This window comes from Ceratotherium simum, chromosome 26 (assembly GCF_057802395.1).
Source record: "Ceratotherium simum simum isolate JZ-2026a chromosome 26, ASM5780239v1, whole genome shotgun sequence".
In the NCBI taxonomy this organism is placed as follows: domain Eukaryota; kingdom Metazoa; phylum Chordata; class Mammalia; order Perissodactyla; family Rhinocerotidae; genus Ceratotherium; species Ceratotherium simum.
In genome coordinates this window covers 1,736,797-1,764,147 of record NC_141925.1, presented here as the reverse complement: position 1 = coordinate 1,764,147, position 27,351 = coordinate 1,736,797, and the positions used below count along the sequence as shown (strand labels likewise).

Genomic DNA, 27,351 nt, shown 5'->3' with positions numbered 1-27,351 from the left:
TTCCCCTTTTGTAAATGGGGATAACAATACCAACTTCTCTTGGCAACTGTGAAAACTAAATAAGTTAATATATGTAAAGTGCTTAGACTCATGCACTTAGTACATAATCAATAAGTATCAGTTATTATTGTAAATGTTGGGGTATAGCAATTTCATTGGCACTCGTATTTGGCAGTATTTTTGTTGTATGGATTCTATTCTGCTTTTATAGTTTGAATCTTTTTTTACTATATCATTATACTTATAATTACTTTACTCATTCCCTTTATTGAAAGGAAATATAAAACCTCTCTGAAACCAAAGGTATACACCAACATTTACACCAAAAATGTGCCCAATGGTCTTGTTAAAAAGATAACTGAGTATAAACATATGAAAAGATGTCAACTTCACTGTTAATCAAAGAAACTCAAATTAAAACGACCATAGCCATGATACCCAGTTGGCTAGAGTATGTGTAAAAAGGTATTCTTAAACACTCTTGTCAAGTACAAATTAGTATATCCTTTCCCCAGGACAATTTGGTAAAAAGTATCAAAATTTTAAAGTGCAAACTATTGAACTAATCAATTTTACTTCTAAGACTTTCCCTAAGGAAATAAACAAGTGCCAAATGATGTATATGGAGGATGTTTCCTGCATCATTGTTTCTAGTAGCAAAGCATTTGAAACCTATGCAACCTGTAGGGGAATGTTGGGCCCCACCTAGGTCCCCTTTACTTGCAGGTACGCACCTATCCCTCAGCTTTTATGTGGGTCAGAGAATTACCTGGGGAAGTTATGGGAGGGGTGGAGGAGCAGATTCTGGCAATGACTTCCGCTTGGGATAGTCAACAGACTGAAGCTCACCTCCAGCTCTGAGACCACATTCTTTCTTAGTTTTCTCCCTGCCTTTTCTGCTTCCTCTCCACCTCCTTTCTCCTGAGAGCACTCCTAATAAATCACCTGAACAAGAGTCCCTACCTAAAGCTCTGTTTTTGAGGTACATGATCTAAGATACAGCCATTAAAAGTGATTATGAAAATCTATATTCACTGACCTGGAAAGATGTTTATAGTATACTAAGTGGATGTAGAAGATTCATTTTTCATAAAAGCCCAATGAACAATAACAATAATAAAAAAAATGCCAGAAGAACAGAAGTCAAGCTATATACTCTGTATGGACTAATATATTATGGATTCTTTTTTTTTTTTTCCTCCCCCAAAGCCCCAGTAGATAGTTGTCTGTCATAGTTGCGCATCCTTCTAGTTGCTGTATGTGGGATGCGGCCTCAGCATGGCCGGAGAAGTGGTGCGTCTGTCGGTGCGCACCCGGGATCCGAACCCGGGCCGCCAGTAGCGGAGCGCGCGCACTTAACCGCCAAGCCACAGGGCCAGCCCCTGGATTATTTTCTTAAGTTATGATAATTGTATTGTGGCTATATAGGCAAATGTCCTTATTCTCAGGAGATGCATGCTGAAAGGGTAGAGGTTTCTGCAACTCTTTTCCAGTTTCAGTTTTCCAAAGCGTGTGTGTGTGTGTGTGTGTGTGTGTGTGTGTGGAGAGAGAGAGAGAGAGAACAGATATAGCAAATGTTAACCATTGTTGAATCTAGCCAAAGGTAGATGAAGTTCATTGTATTAGTCTTTCAACTTTATAATAGGTTTAAATTTATTCAAAATAAAAAATTGGGGGGAAAATGTACCTTCTGAGTATTAGGATTACTGTGATTTTAGCAGTATCAGGAATTGTGAGAATTGGTATCTCTTAGTTTTTGATTCTTGCAGCCAAGGACTTTGTGTGCTGCACCTGCAATGCTGATGTCAGCTGTTTGTGGCAAAGCATGTGACACCACTGTGATGAACATTGACCTCAGGGGCACTGTACACTATCTGGGTGCTGGCTTGTGCCACCCAAGGGGGCTGCATGTGAACATTGCTCCTGCCTTACACCTTTAGCTTGTTTTCAAGTCTGTTAGCTCAGTAGACTTGTCTCAGCTGAACCTTGTATCTGCTAGCTAGATTAATATACTTTCAATATGAGCACACCCTTGATTCAACTCTTCCACTTATGGGAACCTAGCCAAGGGAAATAACTACAAATGTGCTGATTCTACTAGCAAATAATCAGAAACAATCTCAATGGCCAAAAATGGAGGACTGACTTTCAGAATCTTATGCAATCACTGAAAACAGTACTGCAGAATGGGGCGACTGACATAGATAGTCATGACATACAGTGAAGAAAGCAGGTTAAAAAGTGTATTGTATGAGCAAATTCTATTTAAAAAATTACAATTACATCCAAAGATTTGGAAGAATCCAAAGATTTGGAAGAATGAACACCAAATGGTTAACTTGGGCATCTCTGGGTGGATGAAATTTTGAGTGTTTTGTTTTTTTGCATATCCATATTTTCTGACTCTTCTGTAATAAAACATGTATTGCTTAAGCATTTTTAAAAAGAAACCTTATTAAAAGATAGGAGATAAGACAGCATGACATTTTATAAACAAATCCAATTATAACACTTCCTCATAATAAATTATAATTTAAATGTGGGGGTTGCATAATACCTAAATATTTTAATCTTTTAATATATCTGCTTATAAGATGCAGCCTGCATTGTGGTCAAGACTTCAGGTTCTGGTCTTGGGATAGCTGGGTTACATTTGAGCGGCTCTGCCACAGCTGAGTGACCGTAGAGCCTGGCTAACTAGCCTCTAAATTTATGTCTTCATCTGTGTAACAGGGATGGCAGTAAAAAAACAAACTTACAGCTTTGTTGAAGGTTAAATAATACACAAAAGGCTCTTGGCATAGTGCCTAGTAGTACTAAGTGCTCAGTAAATGTTAGCTATCAGTAGTAAATTAGATGTTCTCTGGCTTTCTTCAAGGGGCCAGCAGATGCCTTCTGTTTGTGCTAACAGCAGGAGTCCTTGCCTAAGCCTTAAGGACTCCCCCAGGCATTCTGATACCTAGCTTTCTGTCAGAGAAGGGAGCAGGTGACAGCAAATAGCAGCAAAAACCATTCAACTTTCCTGAAGCCTCCTTATTTCTGGTTAGGAGAGAAAGTGCTGATTAACTGTTAATAGAGCACAGTGCTCATGGGCCAAAGGTCAAAGACCAAGGTCTGATGTCCCTTAACACTAACCACCACTGGGGGAAGAAAGTACACTTTTAGGCCACACAAAAGACAGCATATTTATTTGGAAAACAATAGTTTCAAAATTACCTCCCAAACTCAGAATCTGTGGGCCAGGGTACACACCCTAAGTAAACCAGTGGGGTCTTCATTAATTGTTCACTTATTAAATACAACTTTAATTAACTGAATATGTGGAGTAGTGTTTTTCCACATTTCTGTGTTAAGAATCACTTGGAATGCCAGAGATTAATTCCATTAATTAATACATTGGGCCTGGGATGGGCCAGTAATTTGGAAATCTTTATTTTTACGAGTACCTCCAGATGATTTTCATGAACAAGGAAATCTGGGAAACACTGATGAAATATGCTTTTCAGCTTCCTCTGCAGATTTTAAGTCTTGAACTACTGATCCCAGAATGACCAAATGAAAAGTCTTATCCAGTCCACTTGTAGGAAAGGAAAGTAAGTCTTCTGAAAATTTGGTTTCAGAGATTCTCCACTTTGGAAGCACCGTGAATACTTTATTCTCGTTATTTCCTGGAAGACACCTTTTCTCATTTCCAATTCTGGCCCAGCTCTTCTAGATCACGTTTTTCTTGGAGGGTCTATCTTCCTTGAGTTGAGGTATAGCAATCCAATCATTTAAAAAATCGGTTTCTTTTAAAGGATTGTCACATTTAATAACCTATGCTTGCTTCTGTCTTGCTCCCTCTTCTCCTGAAACACGTTAAAAAGTTAGGGTGCTTTGTATAGACTCAATATTCTGTTTTTTCCACCTTAAATCTCATACTGACGACCCCGTGTATGCCAGCCTGGATCTCATCGTTTTCTTTAACGGGTCCCACTCCCTTTGGCGTCCCAGTCAAGATAATATCTCCTTCTTCCAACGTCATTATCTTAGAAACGTAGCTGATGATGTAGGGGATAGAAAAGATCATGGAGGATGTCTCACCCTCCTGCCTGAGTTCGCCGTTGACCTTGAGCCAGAGCTTCAGGTTGTGGGGGTCAGGGATCTTCTCTTTGGGCACGAACGCGCTGACGGGGCAGGAGGCCGTGAAGCTCTTGGCCAGAGTCCAGGGCAGCCCCTTCTTTTTGCAGTCGTCTTGCACGTCCCTGGCGGTCATGTCCAGGCACAGAGCATAGCCCGCCACGTAGTCCATGGCCGCGGCCTCCGGGACGGCGCGGCCGCGCCTGCCCATCACCACGGCCAGCTCGAGCTCGTGGTGCAGGTTGCGGCTGTAGGCGGGCATGAGGATGGGCGAGCCCTCGGGGGCGTAGGCGGTGGACGGCTTCAGAAAGAGCACGGGCTCGCTCGGCACGGCACTCTGCATTTCTCTGGCGTGGTCCGCGTAGTTCCTGCCCACGCACACGATGTTCTTCCCCCACTCCCAGAAACGGGACAGCGGCCTGCAAGCCGCCATAGCTCCTGCCCGGCACCCCGGAGCCACAGAGACCTTGCCGGGCGGGTCACCTGACGCTTATGGCTACCCGGAGAGGACCAACTACCTCGCAGAGTTGTCCTGTTCGCGACGGCCCGTTCCGCTTGGCGCTCCGCCGAGTGCCGGGGTCGCGGCGCTCGGCCTCCTGGGCTTCTGTCCAACAGCTGCCTCGGGGTTGCCCGGCCTCTGGACGCCGGCCTGGCCCCCACAGAGAGACGGAGACTGGGGCGCAGATCTACAGCCGCCACCGCCGCCCACGTCCCAGGCGACCCTGTGGCCCGCGGCAGCCGGGCGGGGGACCGGCACGGGTTTGGACGCGAGCGCTGATTGGCCGGGGCTGGGGCGGGGGCGCGAGTCGGGCGCTGATTGGCCGGGGGGCGGGGCGAGAGGAGGGCACGGGTGTGGGCGCGGGCGCTGATTGGCCGCGGCGCGCGGCGCCAGCGCGTGCCGGCCCGCCCCTTGCGCCGCCGCCTGCCTGCCTGCCGCCCTGGTCATGGTTCTGGGCCGCGGGCTGCTGGGCCGCCGGAACCTCGCCGCGCTGGGAGCCGTCTGCGCTCGCCGCGGCCTGGGTAGGTGGGCCTAGGCCGGCCAGGGCACCGAGGGGCGGGCCTGACAGGGGCCGGGGGCGCGGGGCCCCGTCGGCGGAGGCGCGGCGAGCCGCCCGGTCCGAGGGTCCTGGTCGGCGTCGTGCCGGGGTGACGGTTAGGCGGCCGCCCTCCGGAGGGTTCCAGAGGCGCCGGCAGCCGGGGCCGGGCGTTGGTCCCGCGCCGGTGGGGGCGGCGGGAGTCGCCGGCCCTGCGGCTGACGCTGTTTTTATTGACACAGGATTTTAACCCTCGCCAACGTGGGCAGGCTCGCCGCGGTTGAGTCAGAGCGGGGTGAAGACAGGGGGGGTGCCGTGTCAGCGCGGCTGCTGCAGGATTGGGCTCGGTAAGGCTGTGCGTCCAGGAGCGCGCCGGCCTGTCTCCGAGCCTCGCCCGCCCTGGTCGCCGGCAGCCAGCCCCACTCCATACACACCCCGTAATGCCCTGGGGTGATGGAACTGTGCCTAAAGCCCCGTGGAATGCTGTGTATATTCCCCACAAAGTCAATCACATCTTTTCACGTGAGCTTTGGCTGACAAGAAAAACCTGGGGCACATAATTCTGAAGTGGAGACAAGGAACAGAACCCTGGAACAGTGCTCGGGTTCCACCAAGACTGGGTGCTGGGAGCTGTGGGACCCTGGCCCTCCCTGGTCTGCCTCCATCCACGCCTCTAAAATGAGAGGCGCTGGACGCTGGCCTGCGAGGGCTGTGCTTCCAGCTGTTAGGTTCTATCCGCTTTGTTGGAGTACTTTGACCTTGATTTTGAAACCACCTTGTCCTTCTTTCCTGATATCTTATCTGACTGATGTGGCAATAGGAGCAGTAGGTTACCCTGGGTCTTTGGGAGCTGCTTAGTAGGTAGCTAAAGGACCACTGGGCACTAGGTAGGGAGATAGAGCAAGCAGTGAAGCCATCCTTGGCCATGTCCAAATCTTGCTGAAAGCAGTCGAGCTTCTGGAGTGGGTAATGTGTAACCATTACTGAGGAAAGAGCCTGTTTTTTTTCCATTTAGGGACACTCATCAAAGTGTCAGGGCTAAGTTTTTGTGTCAGGAGTCAGGCAGCAGTGTAAGTGGTACTGTAGGGAACTGGCAAACGTGTGGCTGCCTCATTCAAAGGGGACCCCAGCCATTTGACTCCATGCAGAAAGATGGGCCCAGTTCAAGAGAAGCCCAAATAAAACTCGTCTTAGGACTTCGCCTGGACGGTAGGCTGCAGGTCTGTGCCCTCTGTTTATGCAGAATATCACAGTTTCAAACCAGTGAGCTGGGAGCATTTCTCAGGCAGTGTTGGGCTAGGTGATAGAATGTTTGGAAAAGGATTAAGGATTCTGGTGGTGCCAGCAGAAATAACTGCACCTTCCCCAGGTCACAAGGTTCTGGTAGCACCTAGAGAAGCCTGACTACACGCTATCAACAATGTTTCCTTCCCCTGGTCGGTGCTGGAATGTTCTCTTGGGAAATACATGAACAGGGCACCTTTTTGAGGAGGATGCCCCCAGCCTGGCAGAGTTCTGTTTTAATCCTTCCACTCTCTTCCCACCCCCACCCCCACCCAGCACTCTCTGCTCTGTAGTCCTCCTTGGGCTCAGATAGTGTTGAGGCTTAGGGGAGGTAGAATATCACAGAAACTTGATCGTACAAAAATGTTTATTTTGCTGTGCATGAGGAGAAGGGCCCAGCTGGCTGTCAAAAGGAGGAATTGGATATCTTTGTGTAATCATTAAAGCTACAATTCAGGCAGTTTCTTTGGCCGTGGCAGATAAGGTTGAATTTCACATTAGATGGCCCCTGGAGACGTGGTCTGTCAGTCAGTACTGCCTACTTTCTAGATCCCTTTTCGAAAGACCCCCATCCCACCACCTACGCCAGAATTTCATAGCTGTCTTCTGTCACCTTTTGTGGTTTTAATCCCTTTCACACCAAGACTTAAAGTATTGTTGTGGCCTCCATGAGTTTTTAGAGTGAATAGCATCTTCATTGTTGAAAATATTTTGGCACCTGTCTGCTGGGCGGAGGATGCTTTTGGCCCTCAGTCACTCCTGGCCCACCTTGGCAGGGTCCTTTGGCTCAGCTGGATATCCTGCACACTCAAATCTAGAGCAATTGTGGCCAACTCTCCCATTTTCAGACCTTGGTGGTTTTTGTGCGTTATCCACATTTCAAGTTCCTGCCATTTGAAAGTGAATATTATTTTCTCCTCTGGCTGGAGGCCTGAGAAGGACTGTGAATAATTGTGCATGACTCAGGCTGTCAGCTCGGAGAGGCAGCAGTGTGCTGATGGGAAATGCCCAGCGTGGTACTTTCACTTTAGGTTCCTCTCTTCGTGGCCTTTCTCTGAGTCGGGTGTGGACACCCCCGGACTGGCAGTGGTCATGTCTGACAGTAGTTTGAATCACAGCCACAAGCTGGCACTTCTGTCCTCTTAGAACCCTCAAAAAAGAAAACCAGCGGGGCCGACCTGGTGGTGTAGTGGTTAAGTTTGCGTGCACCGCTTCAGTGGCCCAGGGTTCATGGGTTTGGATCCCAGGCACGGACCTACACACCGCTCATCAAGCCATGCTGTGGCAGCGTCCCACATACAAATTGGAGGAAGATTGGCACAGGTGTGAGCTCAGGGCCAATCTTCCTGACCAAAAAAAAAAAAAAAAAAAAAAGGATCATAAGTCTGAAAGAGCTGCTTTCCATAAATATCAACATGAATCATTTTCTATTTTTTCCTTATTGATGTGATTAAATGAGAATATTCTCTATCAAAGGAACTTAGAAAACTTGGCATGGTGAGCGTCACGCTTCTATGCTCGCTGCCTTGTGTCCCTGGGGTGGCGTGTCCCTGGGATGACAAATCCCTGGGATGTCTGTACTGCTGGTCTGAGGGCTTGTTTTGGAGTCTCGGCCCTGTGTGGCCTCATGCAACACTGATGGGAGCTGCATTCTGTTTTCAGGTGCAGCCCTGCTGGGAAACCTTCTCCATCACGTGGATTTAAGGAGGAGCTTGACGGTGGAAGAGGGCACCATGAAGGTTGAGTTACTGCCTGCCCTGACTGACAACTACATGTACCTGATCATCGATGATGACACCAAGGAGGCTGCCATCGTGGACCCAGTGCAGCCTCAGAAGGTGGGAGGTGTGCCCCCCGCACCACGTCTTCCTCCCCTGATGAGTTTGATAACCATGGTGTCCTTGCCACTTGGCAGAAGCTAATCAGAAATTAATCCATTTGGCTTTTGAAAAACAATTAAACTAGTGTCCAGATACTCTGTTATTGGGGCAAAGGGCCAGTGAGAGGGGTGGAGTTGGCCAAAGGCTTTGGTGTGGAGGGAAAAGGGCTTCTGTCTGTAAAGTCCCCAGGCGTGGAGAAGCAGGAGCCCTCCTTGGCACTGTCTTCTCTTCCTGGAGGCTTTCTGCCCCTTGGTGGCGGCCTTAGCTGGAGGGGCTTGGAGAGGTTGTGGGTGGGACTGAGCTGCCAAGTGGATCAAGAGAGAAAAAGGCCACCTTCACCCTGCTCTCCTGGAGTCCGGGTGAGTCGGCAGGGTCAGGACAGGGCCCTGCCCCTCCTGGCTCATCCTGGGTTGCACTGGGTATCCCCGCCCTGCAGGCCGACGAGTTGGTGCTGGGAGTGTGACCGTGGCCTGTGTCTTGCCTCACTTTTGGTTGCAGGTTGTAGAAACGGTGAAAAAGCACGGCGTGAAGCTGACCACAGTGCTCACCACCCACCACCACTGGTAAGTGCTCTGGAGGCTGAACTTCTTCCACGCCAGCAGAGCTGCTTGGGCCTGACAGCTCTGTGCCATGCGCACCTCAAAGGCGCCTGTTCACCGGGCCAGGCAGGGGTGCTGCAGGCTCTCTGGGCCCTCCAACAGCTGGAAGCCTGGGTCACTTCTCGCCCTGGGGGCTCAGAGCCCTGGAAACTCTTCTTCCCCTACAGCTGTGTCCACCATGCAGCTGAGGTTAGCTCTCAGTGGGATACTGAGAAGGCTTCCAGGCATTAGCCTCCGTGCTGCTGACCCACGTCCCTCAGCCCTGGTGATAGGGTCTGGTGACTTGGGGGCTCCGTGGGGAGATAGTTGTGCTATGGATCCTCTGCCATGGGAGGACCTCCAGCAGTGTCTTTGAAAACTCTTGGGCTTGTGTGATAAAAAATTGTCTTCGATGTCAAGGAATAAACTAGTCTAGACGTTAGTGCTTTTAAAAGTCAGCAGCCATATTTGGAGAGGTTGTGGGTTTTTTGATATTTGAAGGCTAAAGGATGAAAAAAGCACCCGTGTTTGGGTTTTAGGACTACGTTGCTTGCCCAAGGCCCTTCTTTTGGGTTTTTGAAACTTTTGAGGCTCTTGAAACCTAGAAAAAAGTGGTTATTTGGGTCTGAATTTTCTTTTCCAAATAGCTGCCCGAGGGCAGCCAGCATCTTTGAACCTGAGCCTGTAGCATCTTGCTGTAATTCAGCCTGTGTGGAGTTAGGGGTGTGTCCTTGTGGTAAAATGAGGCCTGTTGTCTTTTCTATGGGAGTATCAGATGGATGTGGTTTGAGCAAACTTTGTTAAATGGTGGAAACTTCTTGGTTGATATAACTAAGTTGCTGAGAATATTTGGGTCGTTCAGCCTTTGGGGCATCAGGTATTAATTCCTGAACACATTAGGGATGGGGATGTACAGCTTCTCCTTGGCCTGTACTACGTAGAGCAGCCACTCTTTCTTTCAGGAAATCTTCACGTGCTGCACCGAGGCGCCCCTCTGTGGTGCCCTCTTTGTGGCTGTGCGGAGCCTCCACTTCCCGTCCTGAGCCTGTCACAGTTTGCTTCTCTCCCACACTTTTCTGACATTGCGATGCTTTGGGGTTTATCTCAGCACCTTATGTTTGTACTAGAACATAAAACCCGAAACGAGGCCCTAAACTGAGCTCCAGGGCTGGCCTCTGCCTCCCTCCCACTTACGGGTGGTGGCAGTGATGTTTTCACAGATCGATGACTGTGCTGAGGCGGTGGCCGGCCTGTGTGTATCAGCCCTTGGAGGGGAGGGGAGCAGAGGGCGGCCTCCTGTTATCTCTGGGCCCTCGGAGGACGCCCTAGGTGAATGTGTAGTGAGGAGCAGGCGTTCCTTGGCGATAGGAAAGCCCTCGCCTCATCCTGGAAATGCTGATCTTCTGGTGTCAGACACTCCCTGCCGTGCCCCGCCCTGAGTTCAGGGTCCCGCTGGGCTTGTACTGGTGTAATTCTGGCCCCACAAGCCTGGGAATGGAGCTCTTCTCCTGACCCTCTTTCTGAAGTGCAGGTCACACTGACCCCGGGGCAGCGGTGGGTGCCCCTGGATGAATGTCCCGGAGATGCCTCAACTTGGGCTGCACATTAGAGTCAGCTGGGGAGGTTATTCCAGGCTGACCTGTCCCTGGGCAAACAAATTGCCCTCGGGTGGCCGGGCATTGCTATCTTAGAAGACCGCTTCGCGATCTGCTCAGGGCAGTGGGTCCCAAACTAGGCTATGTGTCAGAATCACCTGGGGGGCTTTTAAAACTCCTGTCCTGCAGGCCACCCCCAGGCCAGCTGCATCAGGATGTGGGGGTAGGAGTCAGCTTTTTACAGATCCTCAGGTGACTCTGATGTGTCTAAAGCTTGGGAACCACAAGCTTAGGGATTACCCAGGTGTTTGTGATTTGGTTCATCTGCTCCATAAGCTTCTGCAGCAACAGGGCAGGGGTGTGGAAGTGCCTCACTTGGTAATGGGGTGTCTGAGAATGTTCTTTTCAGTGGAGCCAAGTGACAGACAAGAAGCCAGTTTCCTGTGCTGGAAGAAGCATTTCTACTTCTGAGAAACATAACTGGGCAAAATAGAAATTCCGTGTGGTCAGGGTTTAAAAGCAAGCAAACCCCCTTTGTTTAGCATAGCCCCACGTCTCCTTTTTGACTTCTAGGGACCACGCTGGTGGGAACGAGAAGCTGGTCAAGCTGGAGCCTGGGTTGAAGGTGTATGGGGGCGATGACCGGATCGGGGCCCTGACTCACAAGGTCACTCACCTGTCCACACTGCAGGTGAGGAGTGAGCAGACAGAATGGGCTCAAACGTGGCCCTGCGGGACTCCAGGCCCTAGAGCAGAGTGTAGGGAGGGGGAATAGTGGGAACACTGCCTCCCCCTCCTGCTGTCCCCTCCCATACCCCAGGGACCCTGAGGGGCACTTGAGGACTTGGGCTCTGGAGATGGCCTAACCTGTGAATGCGTGGCAGGCCTCAGGGCTGCCTGGGCCTGGACATCTGGTCTGTCAAGACCGCCTCAAGCAAATCAGTGTGCAAATGGTGACTGGATGGAGAGAAGCTAGAAGGGCCAGTTTTGAGACAATTGGGGAGATTTAAGTATGGACTCTATGTGGGGTCGTACTCACATCGGTGTTAGATTTCTGGATGTGATGATGGTGGTGAGGTTATGTGGGAGGACGTCCTTTTCTCAGGAGATGCAGCTGGAGTTCTTAGGGGTGATTTGGCAGGATGTGTGTGACTTCAAGTATGTGGAGAGAGCACATGCTCCAGATGTGGAAACTGTTAGCATCTGGGGAGCCAGGGAAAGTCACACAGATGTTCATCTTTATATATTGCAGCTATTTTGTAGGTTTGAACATTTTTGAGTAAAAAGTTCAGTGGGGAGGTGGAGACAGAATGAAAACAAAACCAAAACCCAAGCACTTAAGAAGGAGAAGTGTCTTTTCTAGCAAGACACCTGGTTCAGATCTGGCCTGATTTTGAGGGAGAAAACAAAGCCCCTTGGTTTTGCACGCCAGCAAACACCAGGGTCCAGGGTGATCCCTGTACCTGGGAGTGCTCTCGAGGACTGAGTCCCATGGTCACCAGCAAGGTCCACGTCCTGCTAGATGGACCAGTGGCAATGGAAGCCCCCTTGCCCACGTTGGGAGCTCCTGCTGTGGGCAGGCATGGGATCTGAGAATTCTGCTGGCCTAGCAAGCCATGTACTTGTGAGCCTAGGACAGTCTCCTGGCACTCAGGGGGCACTTGCCAGTGTGTGCTTTGTTTAAGGTGGGGTCTCTCAACATCAAGTGCCTGTCAACACCGTGCCATACTTCTGGACACATCTGCTACTTTGTGAGCAAGCCAGACAGTTCCAACCCCCCTGCTGTGTTCACAGGTGAGCGTTCAGGTGTGTGTGCTGGGGGTCGGGTGTTCTTTGCAAGGACCCTCTTGGCTTAGGGATGTCTGAAAACCTGGACGGAAAAGCAGAGCGTTTCTTTTTTTTTTTAATTATTTATTTATTTATATATTTTTCCCCCAAAGCCCCAGTAGATAGTTGTATGTCATAGCTGCACATTCTTCTAGTTGCTGTATGTGGGACGCGGCCTCAGCATGGCCGGACAAGCAGTGCATCAGTGCGCGCCCGGGATCCGAACCCGGGCCACCAGCAGCGGAGCGCACGCACTTAACCCCTAAGCCACCGGGCCGGCCCAAGCAGAGCGTTTCTTACCAGGCAGACTCCCAGGACTGTGTGAGGAGGACCTTAGCCCTCAGGATGGAGCCTGGGGCTCAGCTTCAAACACATCCAGGGCACAGGCAGGCCTGGTGGATGTGGGGGTTGGGGGAGTGGTGCTCCTGGTGGGGCTGGCCCGTGTGCTCCCTCTGATCCTGGTCACCACTGTCAGGTGCCCAGGGGACAAGTCTTTCCTTGAGAGACTGTGCCTGGTGGGGATGCAGTCCCAGCCCCCACCATCTGCAGAAGCACACAGGTGGGCAAGGTGGGGGGGCAGCAAGCCTCTCTGAGGGAGATCCTGAGTGGAGTCAGCCAGACTCGTCTTGTGTGCCGAGCGCTCATGCTGCCCCATCCCTCCATGGGCCTGAGAGCTCAGCTGGGTCCAGTGGCCAGCCCATGGCCAGGGGGCCCTCCACAGTAGGCTCTGACAAGCTCAGACGGTGGTGGTGGGTGAGTTCGGTGGTGGCTGCAGGCTGCGGCAGCCGTGACCATCATTGGGGTTTGTGGAGCCCCGCCCGGCATCAGGCTGTGGGAGCAGCACTCAGTTGGGGCAGGCAGGCCTTTCCAGCAATCGGAGGTATTTTTCCCCTCTGAGAGAAAGTGAAAGAATGTTGATGCTGTTTGGGGAAGCTGTGAGGCGGAACAGCCGTGTGATGGCTGGGCATTCAGGGTGACGTGAGCCAGTGGCCGTGGATGAGCAGGAACAGCTGGGAGTGTGTTACCCCAGTGGAGCAGGCCTGTTAGTGTGTGGAGTTCCCCTCCACCTTACCTTTTTCAGTGAATATAGACAGTTTTTAAGCTCTGAGTCTTCTAGAGATGTAAGTTACAGTCTTGATATTAGAACTGCAGCGTGAGTTTGTTTGCAAATACAGTGTCTAGATGCAAGGTGGGCTCCTGGAGTGGGTCCTGCAATGGGAAACAGGGCGTTCGTGCGAGATGCGCACGGAGTCCTCAGTGGAGTGGAGTAAATAGCACGTGCGAACATGGGCTCTTCATTTTGATAAGTGCCCAGGTGACATCGGACGTTAACACGAATGGAGACATAGACGTGCCGGGGGTGGGCGGGGCCTCTGGACTGGCTCTTCAGCTTGTCTGTAAATCCAAAATTATCCCCAAATCTAAGTTTATTTTAAAAAATACAGCTGTTTTCAGTGTCTTCACTGCAGTAGCAGGCAGTGCAGGCTCTGAGCTGAGGCCCAAGCGCAGGTGCTGGGACCCTGGGCACATTGTGGGTGCCCCAAGCCTCACGATGGGCCTTGTGGGACCGTGGTCTAGAGCAGGTGATGTAAGTGGAGTCTCCCCCAGAGTGGTGGTGGGCGTGAGGTGTGGGGTGGGACACTGCTGCTGGGCCTGGTACACTCCAGTGCGTCCGTGCTCCTGTTACTACGCCGTGTAAACCCCCAGATGTTGGTCTGCCCATCAGGCAGGTAGGATGGCAGTGCCTGCTCTCGGGGTTGTCAGGACCTGGGGGAGCTTACGGGCCCGTTGGGATGACCCCACGAGCGAGGCGGGCGCCCTTGGGACTGTGCCGATATTAGAAGCTGCGTCCCCGCTTTGGAACGTGTTGTGGAGGGCTGACTGCCACCAGACACTGACCCTGAACCATGTCCTGCACGTGTTGATCCTGTTGTCTGAGTGACAGCGGCTGGCAGAGGAGTGCATTGTCTTGTGGGTAACTTTTATAATAAATACATGAAAATTGTCCAGTGTCCTCAGTGGTGAAGCTAAGGTGTCTGGGGCATCGACAGTGAGGACTAATGGTGTGGGAAACAGGACAGTACAGCAGGGCCCTGGCTGGCCTGTGTGCGCATAGCTGAGGAACCTGCAGTGTCCAGAGGTGAGGTGATTGGTGGCCTCAGGCCCGGCTCTGAGTGACCAAGGGCCATACTCACTTCCCCTCCGGGGCGAGCCGAGCCGAGGAAGAAGGACATAAGTGGAGGTGACAGCGCAGAGAAGGGTGTGGCTGCAGCCTGGGATGTGGTGGGCAGGCCTAGGTGCTGACAGACAGGGGAGGAGGAGCGCAAGGCGGCCTGGGGTACAGGCCTGGGTGTGGGAGCAGGGTGCTGTGATGTCAGCTGGTGGGATCTCTGTGTTTGAGAGGTCGAGGTCTGGGACCTCAGATTTGGGACCCCAGCTCAGGGCAGTGAGTGCTAAGGCCATGGGAGTAGCTCAGGTGGCTGGGGAAGAGGAGGCCACAGTGGATGCTAGAACCGTGGGCTAAGTCCGGGGGTATGTGGAGGTGGGCTGGCTCTGCAGAGCTTGGGGTGGAGGAGTGGCCTGCCATGGAGCTGGGACACCCCCAGGCGCTCTTGGCAGATAATGTGGGAGGGTGAGAGGGAGACAGTGGGAGGCTGGGGGTGTAGGAGAATGGTGGTCCTGGCTGCCCGGGGAGGCATGGGGGGCCCCGGGTCTCTCAGTGTCCTTGCTGCTGTGATGCTGCCAGTGAGGATTTGGCCCCCAAAAGGAAGAGGCCCAGGCTGGCTCCCCGCAGCGGCAGGAGGCCTGTGAAGTTCCTGGGTGTGGAAATAGCAGGTGCTGCTCGTCCCTGGAGGGAGAACCAGACCCTGCAGCCTCCTGCGCCTGTACGTGGCCTGTCCTCCTCTGGGGTCTCCTTGACCCCTCTCTGGTCCCTAGATTCGAAGTTGAAGGGTCCTTCAGGGGCAGAGCCCCAATTCTGTGTGTTGAGGCTCTGCTCACAGGCCGCCCTACTACCTCGTCCTGTTGTCTTGTTTTGAGGGGGCCGTGCTGTACCACTCCCACCAGGTGGGCCTTGGCTCCTACCTGGGATGGCTCCATGGTTCTGGGGTGTGGGCCCGGGGCTCCCTGGGGAGAGGCCTGGCAGATGCTGATGGAGCAGGAATGTCGTTCAACATCGTGGGGTCCCAGGCTCTGCCCACCACAGGGACCTGGAGAACAAATGCGCCATGGGCTTCCACTGGGCACAGAGCTCATTCTCAGGGAAGACACCCAGGAGAGGGAAGCAGCAGTGTGTAGAGTAGAGACCAGGTGGGTGTCAGGTGGAGGGGACATGCTAAAGGGCTGAGGCAGGAAGGGGGTGTGTGGGAGGCAGCAAGTCCACGTCTCGAGGGCCCTTGTGGGCTGTAGTACCCCATGAGGGGCTCCCTGAGGGCCCAGGCAGGGGCCGGTAAGATCCCAGTGGGGGTCCTTACAGGATCACGCTGGCTGCCGGGATAAGGGAAGACACAAGGAGTCTGGGCCTGGGAGGGAGCTACTGGGCAGGTGGGGAGAAGGGCTGGGTTTTGGGAGCCTCAGGGCTATGGCTGATAGGACTGGGCAGTGAAGGGAGGAGTCAGGCTGACCCGAAGGTTTGGGTTTGGATAGCTGTTTAAGGGGCTGGTGCTGCCAGTTAGTGAGGCTTGAGGGAAGAGGTTTGGAGAGGGTGGGAACTGAGAGTTGTGGATCGTCTTTGGGCCCTGTCAGGTACCTGGGTGGAGGTCAGGTCTGGGGCTGTGTCCTGGTCAGCCCAGGGGTCAGAGCGGAGCCCTGGCTGTGGGTGCAGCCCATGGACGGTGGGGTGGTCAGCATCACCTGGGAGCTGACCTTCAACCCCTCAAGGGGGTACGTCCTGCTAGTAGCCCTTCCAGTGCTCCGTGGCTGTGCTGTTTTTCAGGTGACACCTTGTTTGTGGCTGGCTGTGGGAAGTTCTACGAAGGGACGGCGGATGAGATGTACAAAGCCCTGCTCGAGGTCCTGGGCCGGCTCCCTCCAGACACAGTAGGCAGCCCCCCTGCCCCGCCGTCGAGCTCACTGTGACTAGGGCGGTGTGAGGGCACTGCCTGCACTCTCTCTCTCTGTCCCCTCACCTCCCATCCTGGCCTCTTTGGGGGCCATCAGCCCTCACAGCCTGGCTCCCCCACTGTGGCCACACAGGCCTCTCCTGCGTGTTGGGAAAAGCACGAGGGCAGAGGCATTTCCTCTGGAAGCGTGGTTTCTGTTTTAATGTACTTTTTATTTTTGTTTAACATAACACGCAATAAGTATCCTTGTCCTGAGGGACATCTCCGTGGGTGTTGCTAGCTGGACCCAGGCAAGGGCTCCTCTGTGCCCATCTCTGAGGGGTTTGAGGGCCAGTTAATGAGTCTCTTCAGAGCTCACAGTTTTGGCTTTTTCCTCAGAGAGTGTACTGTGGCCACGAATACACCATCAACAACCTCAAGTTTGCTCGCCATGTGGAGCCCAACAATGCTGCCATTCAGGAGAAATTGGCCTGGGCCAAGGTGAGTGGGATGCACTTCGGAGCACATCCTGTGGGTCAGTCACCGTGAAGTGACTTCCCTGGATGCACAGAGTGGGCAGAAAGCGCTCCTCGGGCTGGTGAACGATTTGGGTTTTAGACCAGCCCAACTAACTGCGCAAGGAAGCCCCGGTTGTCTCGTTAAGATCCTTTCTGACTCAGTGGGTCCAGGCTGCGCCTGGGATTCTGCATTTCTGACAAGCGCCCAGGCAAGGCTCAAGCTACAGGTCCCCGGCCCATTTCCCACGTCCTGGGCCGCAGGGTCTGGAGGCACCGTGTGGCAGCGCCTTAGCCTTCTCATTTGGGGAAACTGCCCCTGTGCTCTCCTCAGAGTGGTAGAATTCTCCCTGGAGGCTGCTTGTCTGAAAGGCATTTATTTCAGCGATGGCCCCCAGTGTGCTCTACGCTCAGCCCAGGGCTTGGCTTGTTGTCCTGGAGGTGTCTTCTGTGAGGCGTTTGGAAATGCTGCTGCAGGTGGCTGGGCTGAGGAGGTTCTCCTGGATCAGGGGTCTGTCTGCCCCTGCAGTCACTGAGAAATGGTGTCCGTAAGAAACACACACCCTTGGGAGGCCTTAGGTGCTGGGCTCCCTTCTGCTGAGTTCAGTGAGTAACACTACCTCATAGAGTTTTGTGTTTTTGTTAATAAATCACCTGTTTTTGTTGAGCATATTTATCAATTTTTGGGGGTGGGCTTACAAAATAATTCTTATAAAAATTCAACACTACCTTCATCAGTTGATAAATATTATCCCATTTTTTACAGTGTGCATATATGAAAACTTTTCTTAATATAAAAAACTATACTTATTGTTTTGTGGCTTCCTTTTCACTTAACACTTCTTACTGCTCTTTCCATAGCAATCCATACATATTAGATTCATTCTTCTCCTGGTTATCTGCTTTTTAAAAATGAATCTTTATTGAGGATAATTTATGTACAATAAAACGTGCCTGTTTTGAGTGAACAGTATATAGTTCAATGAATTTTGACAGTCTATGCACCCAGGTAAGCCACCATCAAGATGCAGAACATTTCCACTACCCCAAAAGATTCCCTTGCCTTTTCCCATTCAGTCCCCTCAACTGCTGATTTGCTCTCTGTCACGATAGATTACTCCTTTCTAGTGTTTCATATAAAAGGAATCATATAACATCTGTCTGTTGTGTCTGGCTCTATTGCTCAGCATGATGTTTTGAGATTCGTCATGTTCTTTTTTATTTCTGAGTTGTGTCTCGTATGGATATACTACAATTTGTTTATCTACTCATCTGTGGATGGACACTTGGATTGTTTCCAGTTTTTGCTATTATAAGTAAAGTTGCTATGAACGTTTGTGTGCAAGTCTTTGTGTGGACACATGTTTTCATTGCTTGTGGGTACATACCTAAGAGTGGAATTGCTGGGTTGTATGGTAAGTGTATGTTTAACTTTTAAGAAACTACCAAACTGTTTTCCAATTTGTTGTACCGTTTGGCATTCCCATCAGCAATGCATATGAGTTTCAGTTGCTCCACGTGCTCACCAACGCTCGGTATTGTTGATTTTTTAAATTTTAGCCATTCTAATAGGTGTGTAGTGGTATCTCATTGTGGTTTTAAAATTTACATTTCTCTGATGGCTAATGAAATTGAGTGTCTTTTCATGTGCTAATTGGCCTTTTATATGTTGTCTTTTGTGAAGTGTATGTTCATATCTTTTGTCCATTTTAAAAATTGGGTTGTCTTCTTTCTGAGTTGTAAGAATTCCTTATATATTCTGGAAACGAGCCTTTGTCAGATATATATCTCAAATATTTTCTCCCAGTTTGTGACTTGCCTTTCCATTTTCTTAACAGTATCTTTCAAAGAATAAAAGTTTATACTTTTGGTGAAGTTCAGTTTATTAATTTTTTTAATGCTTTTTGTGTCTTATCTAAGAAATCTTTGCATACCTCTGCATCACAAAGACTTTCTCCTATCTTTCCTCTGAGAAGTTGTATAGTCTTAGTTTTTATGTTTATGTAGATTTATATTTAGGTCACTGATCCATTTCAGGTTAATGTTTGTGTATGGTGTAAGGTAAGAGTAGAAGTTTAGTTTTTGTGTATTGACACCCAGTTGCTCAGCACCGTTTGTTGAAAAGACTGTCCTTTTCTCATTGGATTACCTTGGCATCTTTGCTGAATAAAATGGACCATGTAGGCATGAATCTATTTTTGGACTCTCTGTTCTGTTCCCTTGATCTGTATGACTTATCCTTGCATCAGTTACACACTGTCTTGATTATTGTAGCTTATCGTAAGTCTGGGAATCAGGTAGTATAAATCCTCTAACTTTATTCTTTTTTAAAATTGGTTGGGGTCTTCTAAGTCCTTTGCATTTCCATATGAGTTTTAGGAGAATGTAAATGTCTACAAAAAAGTCAGCTTGGCTTTTGATGGAACTATGTTGTAACAAAAGATATGGAGAGAATTGAGATCTTAATTTTGAGTCTTTCCATGAATATGATATACCTCTCCATTTATTGAGGTCTTTAGTTTTTCTCAGCAATATTTTGTAATTTTTAGTGTTAAAGATCTTGCACGTGTTGTTAAATGTATCCCTAAGGACTTCATGTTTTTGGATTCTATTGTAATTGGTTATTTGTTGATAGTCTTTAGAAATACACTTGATTTTTTTATTTGACCTTGTATCCTTGTGACCTTGCTAAACTCACTTATTCTAGCATCTTTTTCATGGATTCCTTAGCACACAATCATGTCATCAATGAATAGATACAGTTTTATTTCTTCCTTTCCAATCTATATGTCTTTTATTTATTTTCCTTGCCTTATTGCACTGGCTAAGATCTCCAGTACAACATTAAATAGAAGTGGTGAGAGTGGACATCTTTGGCTTTTTCCCAGTCTTAGAGGGAAAGCATTCAGTTTTTCACCATTAAGTATGATATTAGCTGTGGGTTTTTTGTAAATCCTCTTTATCAGGTTGATGAAGTTCACTTATATTCCTGGTTTTCTGAGAGTTTTTATCATGAGTGGGTGTTGAATTTTTCCAAATGATTTTTCTTCATATATTATCATGGTTTTTTTTCTCTTTTACTCTGTTAATGTAGTGGAGTACATCAATTGGTTTCAAATGTTAAACCAACCTTGCTTTCTGGATAAACCTTAGTCTTAGTGTATTATGTTGCTAAAGTCTATTTTTATGTCTGTGTTCATAAGGGATATTGATCTTTAGTTTTATTTTCTTGTAATGTCTTTCTTTGGTGTTAACATCAAGGTAATGCTGGCCTCATAAAATGAGTTGGAAAGTATTTCCTTCTCCTATTTTCTGAAAGAGTTTTTCTATGATTGTTATTATTTCTTCCTTTAATATTTGTTAGAATTCACTGATGAAGCCATCTGGACATTGACTTCTTTTTGTGGAAAGATATTTTTATTATGAATTAATTTCTTTAATATGTGTAGGACTCGTAGATTTTTATATCTTCTTGAGTTGGTTTTGTTAGCAACTTGTGTCTTTCAATGAATTTTTCCATTTCATCAAGGTTTGCAAATTTGTTGACATAGTCTTCATACTGTTCCCTTTTTTAATATCCCTTCCCTTTTATTGAGGTTTACTTCACATGTAATAAACTGCATCAGTTTAAAGTGAACAATTGAGTGAATTTGGACATGTATATACCAATGAAACAACTACCACTACAGTTAAGATACAGAACATTTCCAGCAACCCCAAAAGCTTTCTCATGCCGCATTCTCTCTGCCCTGGCTCCAGACAACCACTGATCTGTTGCATGCCACTAAAGCTTAGTTTGTATTTTCTAGAATTTTATATAAATGGAACTATGCAATATGTACTCTTGTATCTCTTTTTCACTCAACAGAATGATTTTGAGATTCATTCGTGTTGCTGCATGTATCAGTAGTTCCTTCCATTTTATTGCTGAATAGTATTCAATTGTTTGGATATACCACATTTTGTTTATCCATTCACCTGTTGATAGACATTTGTGTTGCTTCCATTTATTGGCTATTGTGAATAAAACTGCTATGAACATTTATGTACAAGTCTTTGTGTGACATATGTTTTAATTTATCTTAAGTAAATACCTAGGAGTGGAATGGCTGGGTTGTATTAGGTGTATGTTTGAATTGTAAAGAAACTGTCAAACTGTTTCCCTAAGTGGTTGTGTTATTTTACATTCCTATCAGCGGAGTATGAGAGTTCCAGTTGTTCTGCATCCTCTGACAATACTGTCAGTCTTTTTAATTTTAGTCATTTTAATTGGTATGTAGTGGTATTTGATTGTGGTTTTAATTTGCTTTTCTCCAGTGCCTAATAATGTTGAACATCTTTTTATGTGCTTATTGGCCATTTTGTGAAGTGTTTGTTCAAGTCTTTTGCCCATTTAAAAAATTGGATTGTCTTTTTATTATTGAATAATAAGATTTTTTAAAAGTATATTCTGGATCAAGTTCTTTGTCAGATATATGTATTGTGAATAGTTTCTACTATTCTGTGCTTACCTTTTATTTTCTCAGCAATGCCTTTTGAAGAGCAAACATTTTTAATTTTGATAAAGTCCAGTATATTAATTTTCTTTTATGGTTCATACCTTTTGTCTCCAATCTAAGAAATATTTGCTTTTCCCAAGGTGAAAAAAGTTTCTTCTCTGTTTTCTTTTGGAAGTTTTATAAAAGTTTTAGCTTTTACTTTTAGATCAATTAGATCAATACGATACCGCCCTCCCCCCCAGTATCTGTTGGATCTGTAGTGATGGCCCCTCTTCAATTTATGTTCTTTTCTTCGTCATTTTTTTCGATTCTGTTGATCTTTTAAAAGAACAACTTTTGCCTTAGTTCTCCTTGTTTGTTTATACATTGCACTGATTTCTGCTCTTATCTTTTTTAACTGCTTCCTCTACTTACTTTGGATTTACTTTGCTCTTCTTTTTATAGATTCTTAATATGGAATCCAAGGTCATTGTTTTTAGACCTTTCTTCTTTTCTAATATAAGCATTTAAAGCTAAAAACTTACCCTTAAGTATTGCTTTAGCAGCATCCCACAAACTATGATATGTTGTATTTTCATTATCTTCAGTTTGAAATATTTAAAAAATATCCCTTGTAATTTCTTCTTTGACACATGGGTTATATTGAATTTTGGTAAACTTTTTTAGTCTTTTCAACATTTTATTATGAGAATTTTCACATATGTAGAAAAGTTGAAGGAATTTCATTGTGAACATTCATATACCCAACACCTACTTTCTACTATTAACATTTTACTATACTTATTTTATTACTATCTATCCATCCATCTTACTTTCACTCTTTCTAATAAGTATAATATGCTAATGTGTGGATGTCACCATAAATCACTTTACTGATCCCATTAGGGAGGACATTTAGAGTTTCTAACTTTTTTGCTGTTTTGAACTGTGCTGCAGTGAGCATCCTCATACATAATAAGTCTTTATGTTTCTGTGTGCTTTGTGCTTTTGTAGGAAACATCGCTACATGTTAACACTCATTTTAATAAATAATCCAAAAGGTTATGATGGTTTACACTCCTCCAACTACACATGTAAGGCCTTGTTTTAAAATGACCCTCAGGAGAGTTAATCTTCTTTCCTCATAGGCGGTGGAGGAAGATTTCTTAGGAGGAGTGAGAATATTGGAGGCAGCACAAGGAATATTATAAAACATTCTAAGCTTGTTCTCACCAGAAGGGAAAGATCAGAAATTAGCAATAAGCCTTCATCTTGATCTCCCACCAGACCCCTACTCAACACACATCCAGCGTTTGAAGGATTACTTTTTTTTTTTTTGTGAGGAAGATCAGCCCTGTGCTAACATCTGCCAATCCTCCTCTTTTTTTACTGAGGAAGACTGGTCCTGGGCTAACATCTGTGCCCATCTTCCTCCACTTTATATGGGACGCTGCCACACCATGGCTTGCCAAGCGGTGCGTCGGTGCGTGCCCGGGATCTGAACCAGCGAACCCTGGGCCGCCACAGCAGAGCGTGCGTACTTAACCGCTTGCGCCACTGGGCTGGCCCCCTGAAGGATTACTTCTTGATGCCATTGCTCAAGGGCATCAAGGGGTGGGATCAGGACCCTCGGGTCTGAGGGCCTGGGTGTAGGTGTCGACAACTACTACCCAAGCTCTGGCCCTGTGGCCCTCCAGGTTAGCCTAGCAGTAGAAAAGCAGGGGAGGGTGGAGACCCCCAGCTGCTAACTCTGACCTTCTTCCTGTAGGAGTTTCTGTAGGAGCTAACAGTTGGCCAGATGGCCCGGTTTGCGTCTTCTCTCCGTCTGCCCTGCTCAGTGTTGATCAGGAGTGAGATCAGCCCCAGGGGAGGTGACCAGGTGTCTGCTGAGGGCTCTTCCTGGGTCCTTCCTGGGAGCCTGTGAAGGGGAAGCCCTGCCCAACACCATGTGATGAGAGCTCAGCACCCCTACAGGGGGATCTCATCCCAGGGGAGGGACCCCAGGCACCTGTCACCTTGCTCTTTGTCCCGGCTGTGCCAGGCGTGACCCACACGCTGAGCTGGGGGTGCGGCTGTGGGTGTTTTCTTCTTTTCTATGTTTCCTGCATTTTTGCTGATTACTTCTGTAATGTAAAACATAAACTTCATATTAATAAAAAGAAAGCTCCATGTCCCCCTCCACCACCAAGCTAGCAAGGGAAGGAGGGATGGCAGCTGAAACACCACGTCTTCAAGTCCTTGCATTGACCTGATTCTGCTCACTTTGCCTTCTCGGTCAGAGGATGTTTTAAGATTGCTAGAAGGTATTCTGAAATGTCACTGTTAGAAGTTTCTGTGTTAAAGTGATGTGTTTCTTTTGCAGGAGAAGTACGGTATTGGGGAGCCCACAGTGCCGTCCACCATTGCGGAGGAGTTCACCTACAACCCGTTCATGAGAGTGAGGTGAGGGCGTGGCAGGTGGGGCCCCACCCCATCTTGGGGCGTGTTCGCCTCTGCTTCCCTCAAGCACAGCTGAACAATGTCCACTCATCGAAACTCCTTCTAAAGATCCCAAATGCTAGGGGAGACTGCCCTGAAATTTTTATTACCTGTAGCCAAAGAATCAGATACTTTTTCTTAAAAGTCAGAGGGATGCTTTCTTTGGCACTCTGGCGAGAATGTGGGGTCCTCTCTGACCCTGGAGTCAGGATCCTTAGGCCAGGTGCGTTCTCAGGGAGCCCTGTGGCGCTGTGCCACCTGGGCAGCGCTGGATGCCAGTGTGGAGTTGGTGTCCCCACTCTCTGAGTCACTGGCAGACTGGGCTTGGCCAGCGCGTCTTCCACAGTGAGGAACACCTAAGTTGGCTGTTGGTCGTCACATTTCATTTTAAGAATGTCCCGACTCCTCCCAGCTCCTTTCCTCCCTGGTGCTCTGGGAGGGGCAGTGGGCCTGGCCTGCACGGTGTGCAGCCTGCAGCCTGGTGCTTGGCTTCCGCAGGGAGAAGACCGTGCAGCAGCACGCGGGCGAGACGGACCCTGTGACCACCATGAGGGCCATCCGCAAAGAGAAGGACCATTTCAAGGTGCCCCGAGACTGAGGCGGCCACAGGGCCTGAGAGCCCGTGGCTGCTGTTGCCGCCTTCAAGCATTTTAGGTGAATTTCCTGCTAGGAGTGCAGGAGATTCAGTCTTGGTTTAATTTTAAGTTAATTTCAGAGCCCTTTGCTTGTGTTATCAAATGTTCTGATGCATATTTATAAGAGAAGAAGTTTAGGAAGTGTGTATCCCTGGAAGCTCCGCTTGCAGACTGTGTGTTCTCTCTGGGCTTCTCGTGGGGCCCCCATGTGAACCCCTGTGTGACGCCCCAACAAGAGCTGCCCCCTTCCCCTGCTGAGGCCGCACATCCGTGCTGTCATTCCCTGAAGTCCGTGCTGACCAGAACAGGGCCCCAGGGGGCCGGGGCACTCGCCCCTCCTTTTCTGGCACTGCAGGGAGATACCTGGCGTCCCCCCCACTTCCTCCCCCATCCTCCCCCAGCTGCCTCTAGAGGAAGTCATCCTCACGGGTCCTGTGTCGGCATCTTCACGGAGCATTTCTTTGTTGATGTGGAGCAGAACCCCAGCCCAGCCTGGGCCAGGTCAGGCCTTGAGCACCTACTTGGGCTGGGGCAGCACACAGTTCACAGATGGAGCATTGCTGTGCGTGAGGCCGGAGGCTGGAGCAGTGGTGAGGAGTCACCTCCACCTGTGGGGCAGGGCCTAGGAGCTCGGGCCAGAGGTATGCAGGCTGGGAGCCTCTGCTCCGTGGTGCCCGCAGAGCTCCGAGCTCGGCACACCTTGTCTCTGTGAAGGCTGCCCTGTCCTGGGGACGTTCCCAGGGACCAGTGTGGGACACTGTGCCTCATGTGGGTAAGGGTGCTGACGGGAGGGACGCCAGCACACACATCTGAGGTGGGGAGTCGCCAGGCGCCCACGTGGCTGTCAGACACCACCGTGGGCACTTTGCCACCCTGCTCACAGTGTGATCCATGCAGGCCCCAGCAGGGAGAGGTCTCCATGTCCTTCCTCCCTGTGGAAGTTTGGAAGAGGCCCTGGGAAGCTGCCGTGCTATGTATGGCTCCTTAGCCTGCAAGCTCAGACTAGTCCTGGACCCTGGGAGAAGAGGGTGGGCTCTGGTTGCACCGAGTCACATCCTAGGCAGAGCTGGTGGGAGGCTCTGCTGGGGAGGAACAGGAAGAGGCAGCCGCAGTGGGTCTGGCACCCAGGGCCGTGAGGTGGAAGGAGGAAGGGTGAGACTTGGGGTGTGTGGCCCAGACCCAGGGGACAGTGAGGGGCAAGGAGGGCTGCGAGGAAGAAGGGGTGTTTGTTCCCAACCAGCTCATTTCTGGATCTTGAGGTTTTCCTCTGTTTTCAGTGTTTTCAGTCTGGCTTTGATATGACAAAGAATGGTCCCAGGAGCTGGAGTCTGCAAAGGCTCTGCTCGCGGAGCTGGTCCCTTCAGTCTCTTGTGGGTCTTTCCTGCTGTGGGGATGCTCACCCCAGACGGTGTTCATGCCTTTCTGTCCCATCCTGGGCTGAGCTGGGGCTCCCATCACTGCGCAGCTGCCTGTGTGGGCCACGCTGCTGTGAGGCTGGGAACCGAGGACATGTCAGAATTGTGTGACAATCACACAGAGTCATTCTTATCCAAAGATGATAACATTCTAGATGGAGCCAAAGCTCCCTGTGACCAGCAGCCCCCCGCCCCGTTCCCCCAGGGGTGTCATGGAATGGGCTTTGCACGGGTCCTTCTAGAGACTTCATTTCATAGCCTTGACCACCAACTGTGTGGAAATACCGGTGCAGGCGTCTCAGGACGCTGTGATGCCTGTAAATACTGGAGAGCACGAGGGTCTGATGTAGACCTGTGGGCACTGTGCCCATTCCACCCAGGTGCTCCCGTGTTGTTGGCAGCCCCCTCCCCACGGATGTTGAGGTCACTGCTAGTTTCCATCAGCCGCATGTCTTCCCCAGCTGCACAAAGGCTGTGCTAGGGGTGAGGGGTTTTCGTTTTAACCCACTACCCAGAGACCCCCCTCCTGCCAGTGTCCACCACAATCCCACTTGGCTCTTCTTAGTTCCTGTGTTCCCGATTGCACATTTAAGTGTCAATTAAAGAGAAGAAACAAAACATTTATAAAACATACAGAACATAAGGAAACACCCGCCCCAACACCCAGCCTCCGGGGCCACAGCCGTCCCTCCTCCTCCTCCCCCTCCCCCTTTGAAGCGCTCTCATCTGGTCCCCTGCTGATGCTGGAAGTGGACTGCTGGCTGTGGAGAAGGTGCGTTTCAGTGTCGGAGAACATTTTGGCCCATGTGGTAAAGCGAGCCGATTGCACTGCACCAGCCGGCAAAGCCACGCAGCGCAGCAGCTGCTCCCCATCCCGCTGCACTTGGGGTTGAATGTGTTCATTTTGGCGCCTCTGGGGAGCGTGGACTGGCACTTTCTGGAGGTTGCGCATGTGTTACCTGGTTCCCTGGGAGGTTGAGTACCTATTCACACGCTTATTGACTTATTGGCCCTTTGGACTTCCTCATCTGTGAACTGCCGCTTCCCTTAGGCTTCTTCCCTGGTTTTCTCCGAGGACTTGGTTTTACTGATCAGTAGGAGTCCTTCATGTTTCACATCGCGTATTTTGTGAGTTCTTTGGTTATGCAAGTTTGCAATGATCTCCTAGTTTGTTGCTGGCTTCACTCTCTGGTGTCTTGTTGAAGAAATTCGTAATTTCATGTAGTGAAATGCATCTTCTTTCCTTCATGGTAGATGCTGTGTGTGTCCCATGGAAACACCTCTTTCCCTCCTCTGATACCTTCCTATAATTTCATCCAAGGGTTTTTTTTGCTTTTCACACTCAGGTTTATAATTCACGTGCAAATGCTGTTTATGCTGGTGGCTGGGGGATGGATACCCAGGTGTCCCCTCTCTGCACTGCCAGCCCTGGCGAGTGAGCATCCTGGGTGCAGACCTGTTTCATGGCTCCAC

The 27,351-nt window shown here is 49.4% G+C and overlaps 2 protein-coding genes across 3 annotated transcripts; one reads left to right on the top strand and one right to left on the bottom strand.

Annotated features, from left to right (window-relative positions):
* Nucleotides 1–3,171: 3,171 nt before the first annotated feature.
* On the bottom strand, nucleotides 3,172–4,841 carry FAHD1 (FAH domain containing oxaloacetate decarboxylase 1). The gene has a single exon (XM_004438187.3). It carries the CDS (start codon nucleotides 4,550–4,552, stop codon nucleotides 3,887–3,889), a length of 666 nt encoding a protein of 221 aa, XP_004438244.1. The 5' UTR covers nucleotides 4,553–4,841; the 3' UTR covers nucleotides 3,172–3,886.
* Nucleotides 4,842–5,045: 204 nt separating this feature from the next.
* HAGH (hydroxyacylglutathione hydrolase) lies at nucleotides 5,046–24,620 on the top strand. 2 transcript variants are annotated; one of them, XM_087449390.1, is made up of 9 exons: nucleotides 5,046–5,139; nucleotides 8,100–8,275; nucleotides 8,816–8,880; nucleotides 11,064–11,181; nucleotides 12,176–12,284; nucleotides 16,252–16,355; nucleotides 16,757–16,858; nucleotides 23,713–23,792; nucleotides 24,327–24,620. In XM_087449390.1, exons 1-9 carry the CDS (start codon nucleotides 5,064–5,066, stop codon nucleotides 24,424–24,426), a joined length of 930 nt encoding a protein of 309 aa, XP_087305516.1. In that variant the 5' UTR covers nucleotides 5,046–5,063; the 3' UTR covers nucleotides 24,427–24,620. The 2 variants fall into 2 exon arrangements, with proteins under 2 accessions (XP_087305516.1, XP_087305518.1); XM_087449392.1 differs by lacking the exon at nucleotides 12,176–12,284.
* Nucleotides 24,621–27,351: the final 2,731 nt, after the last annotated feature.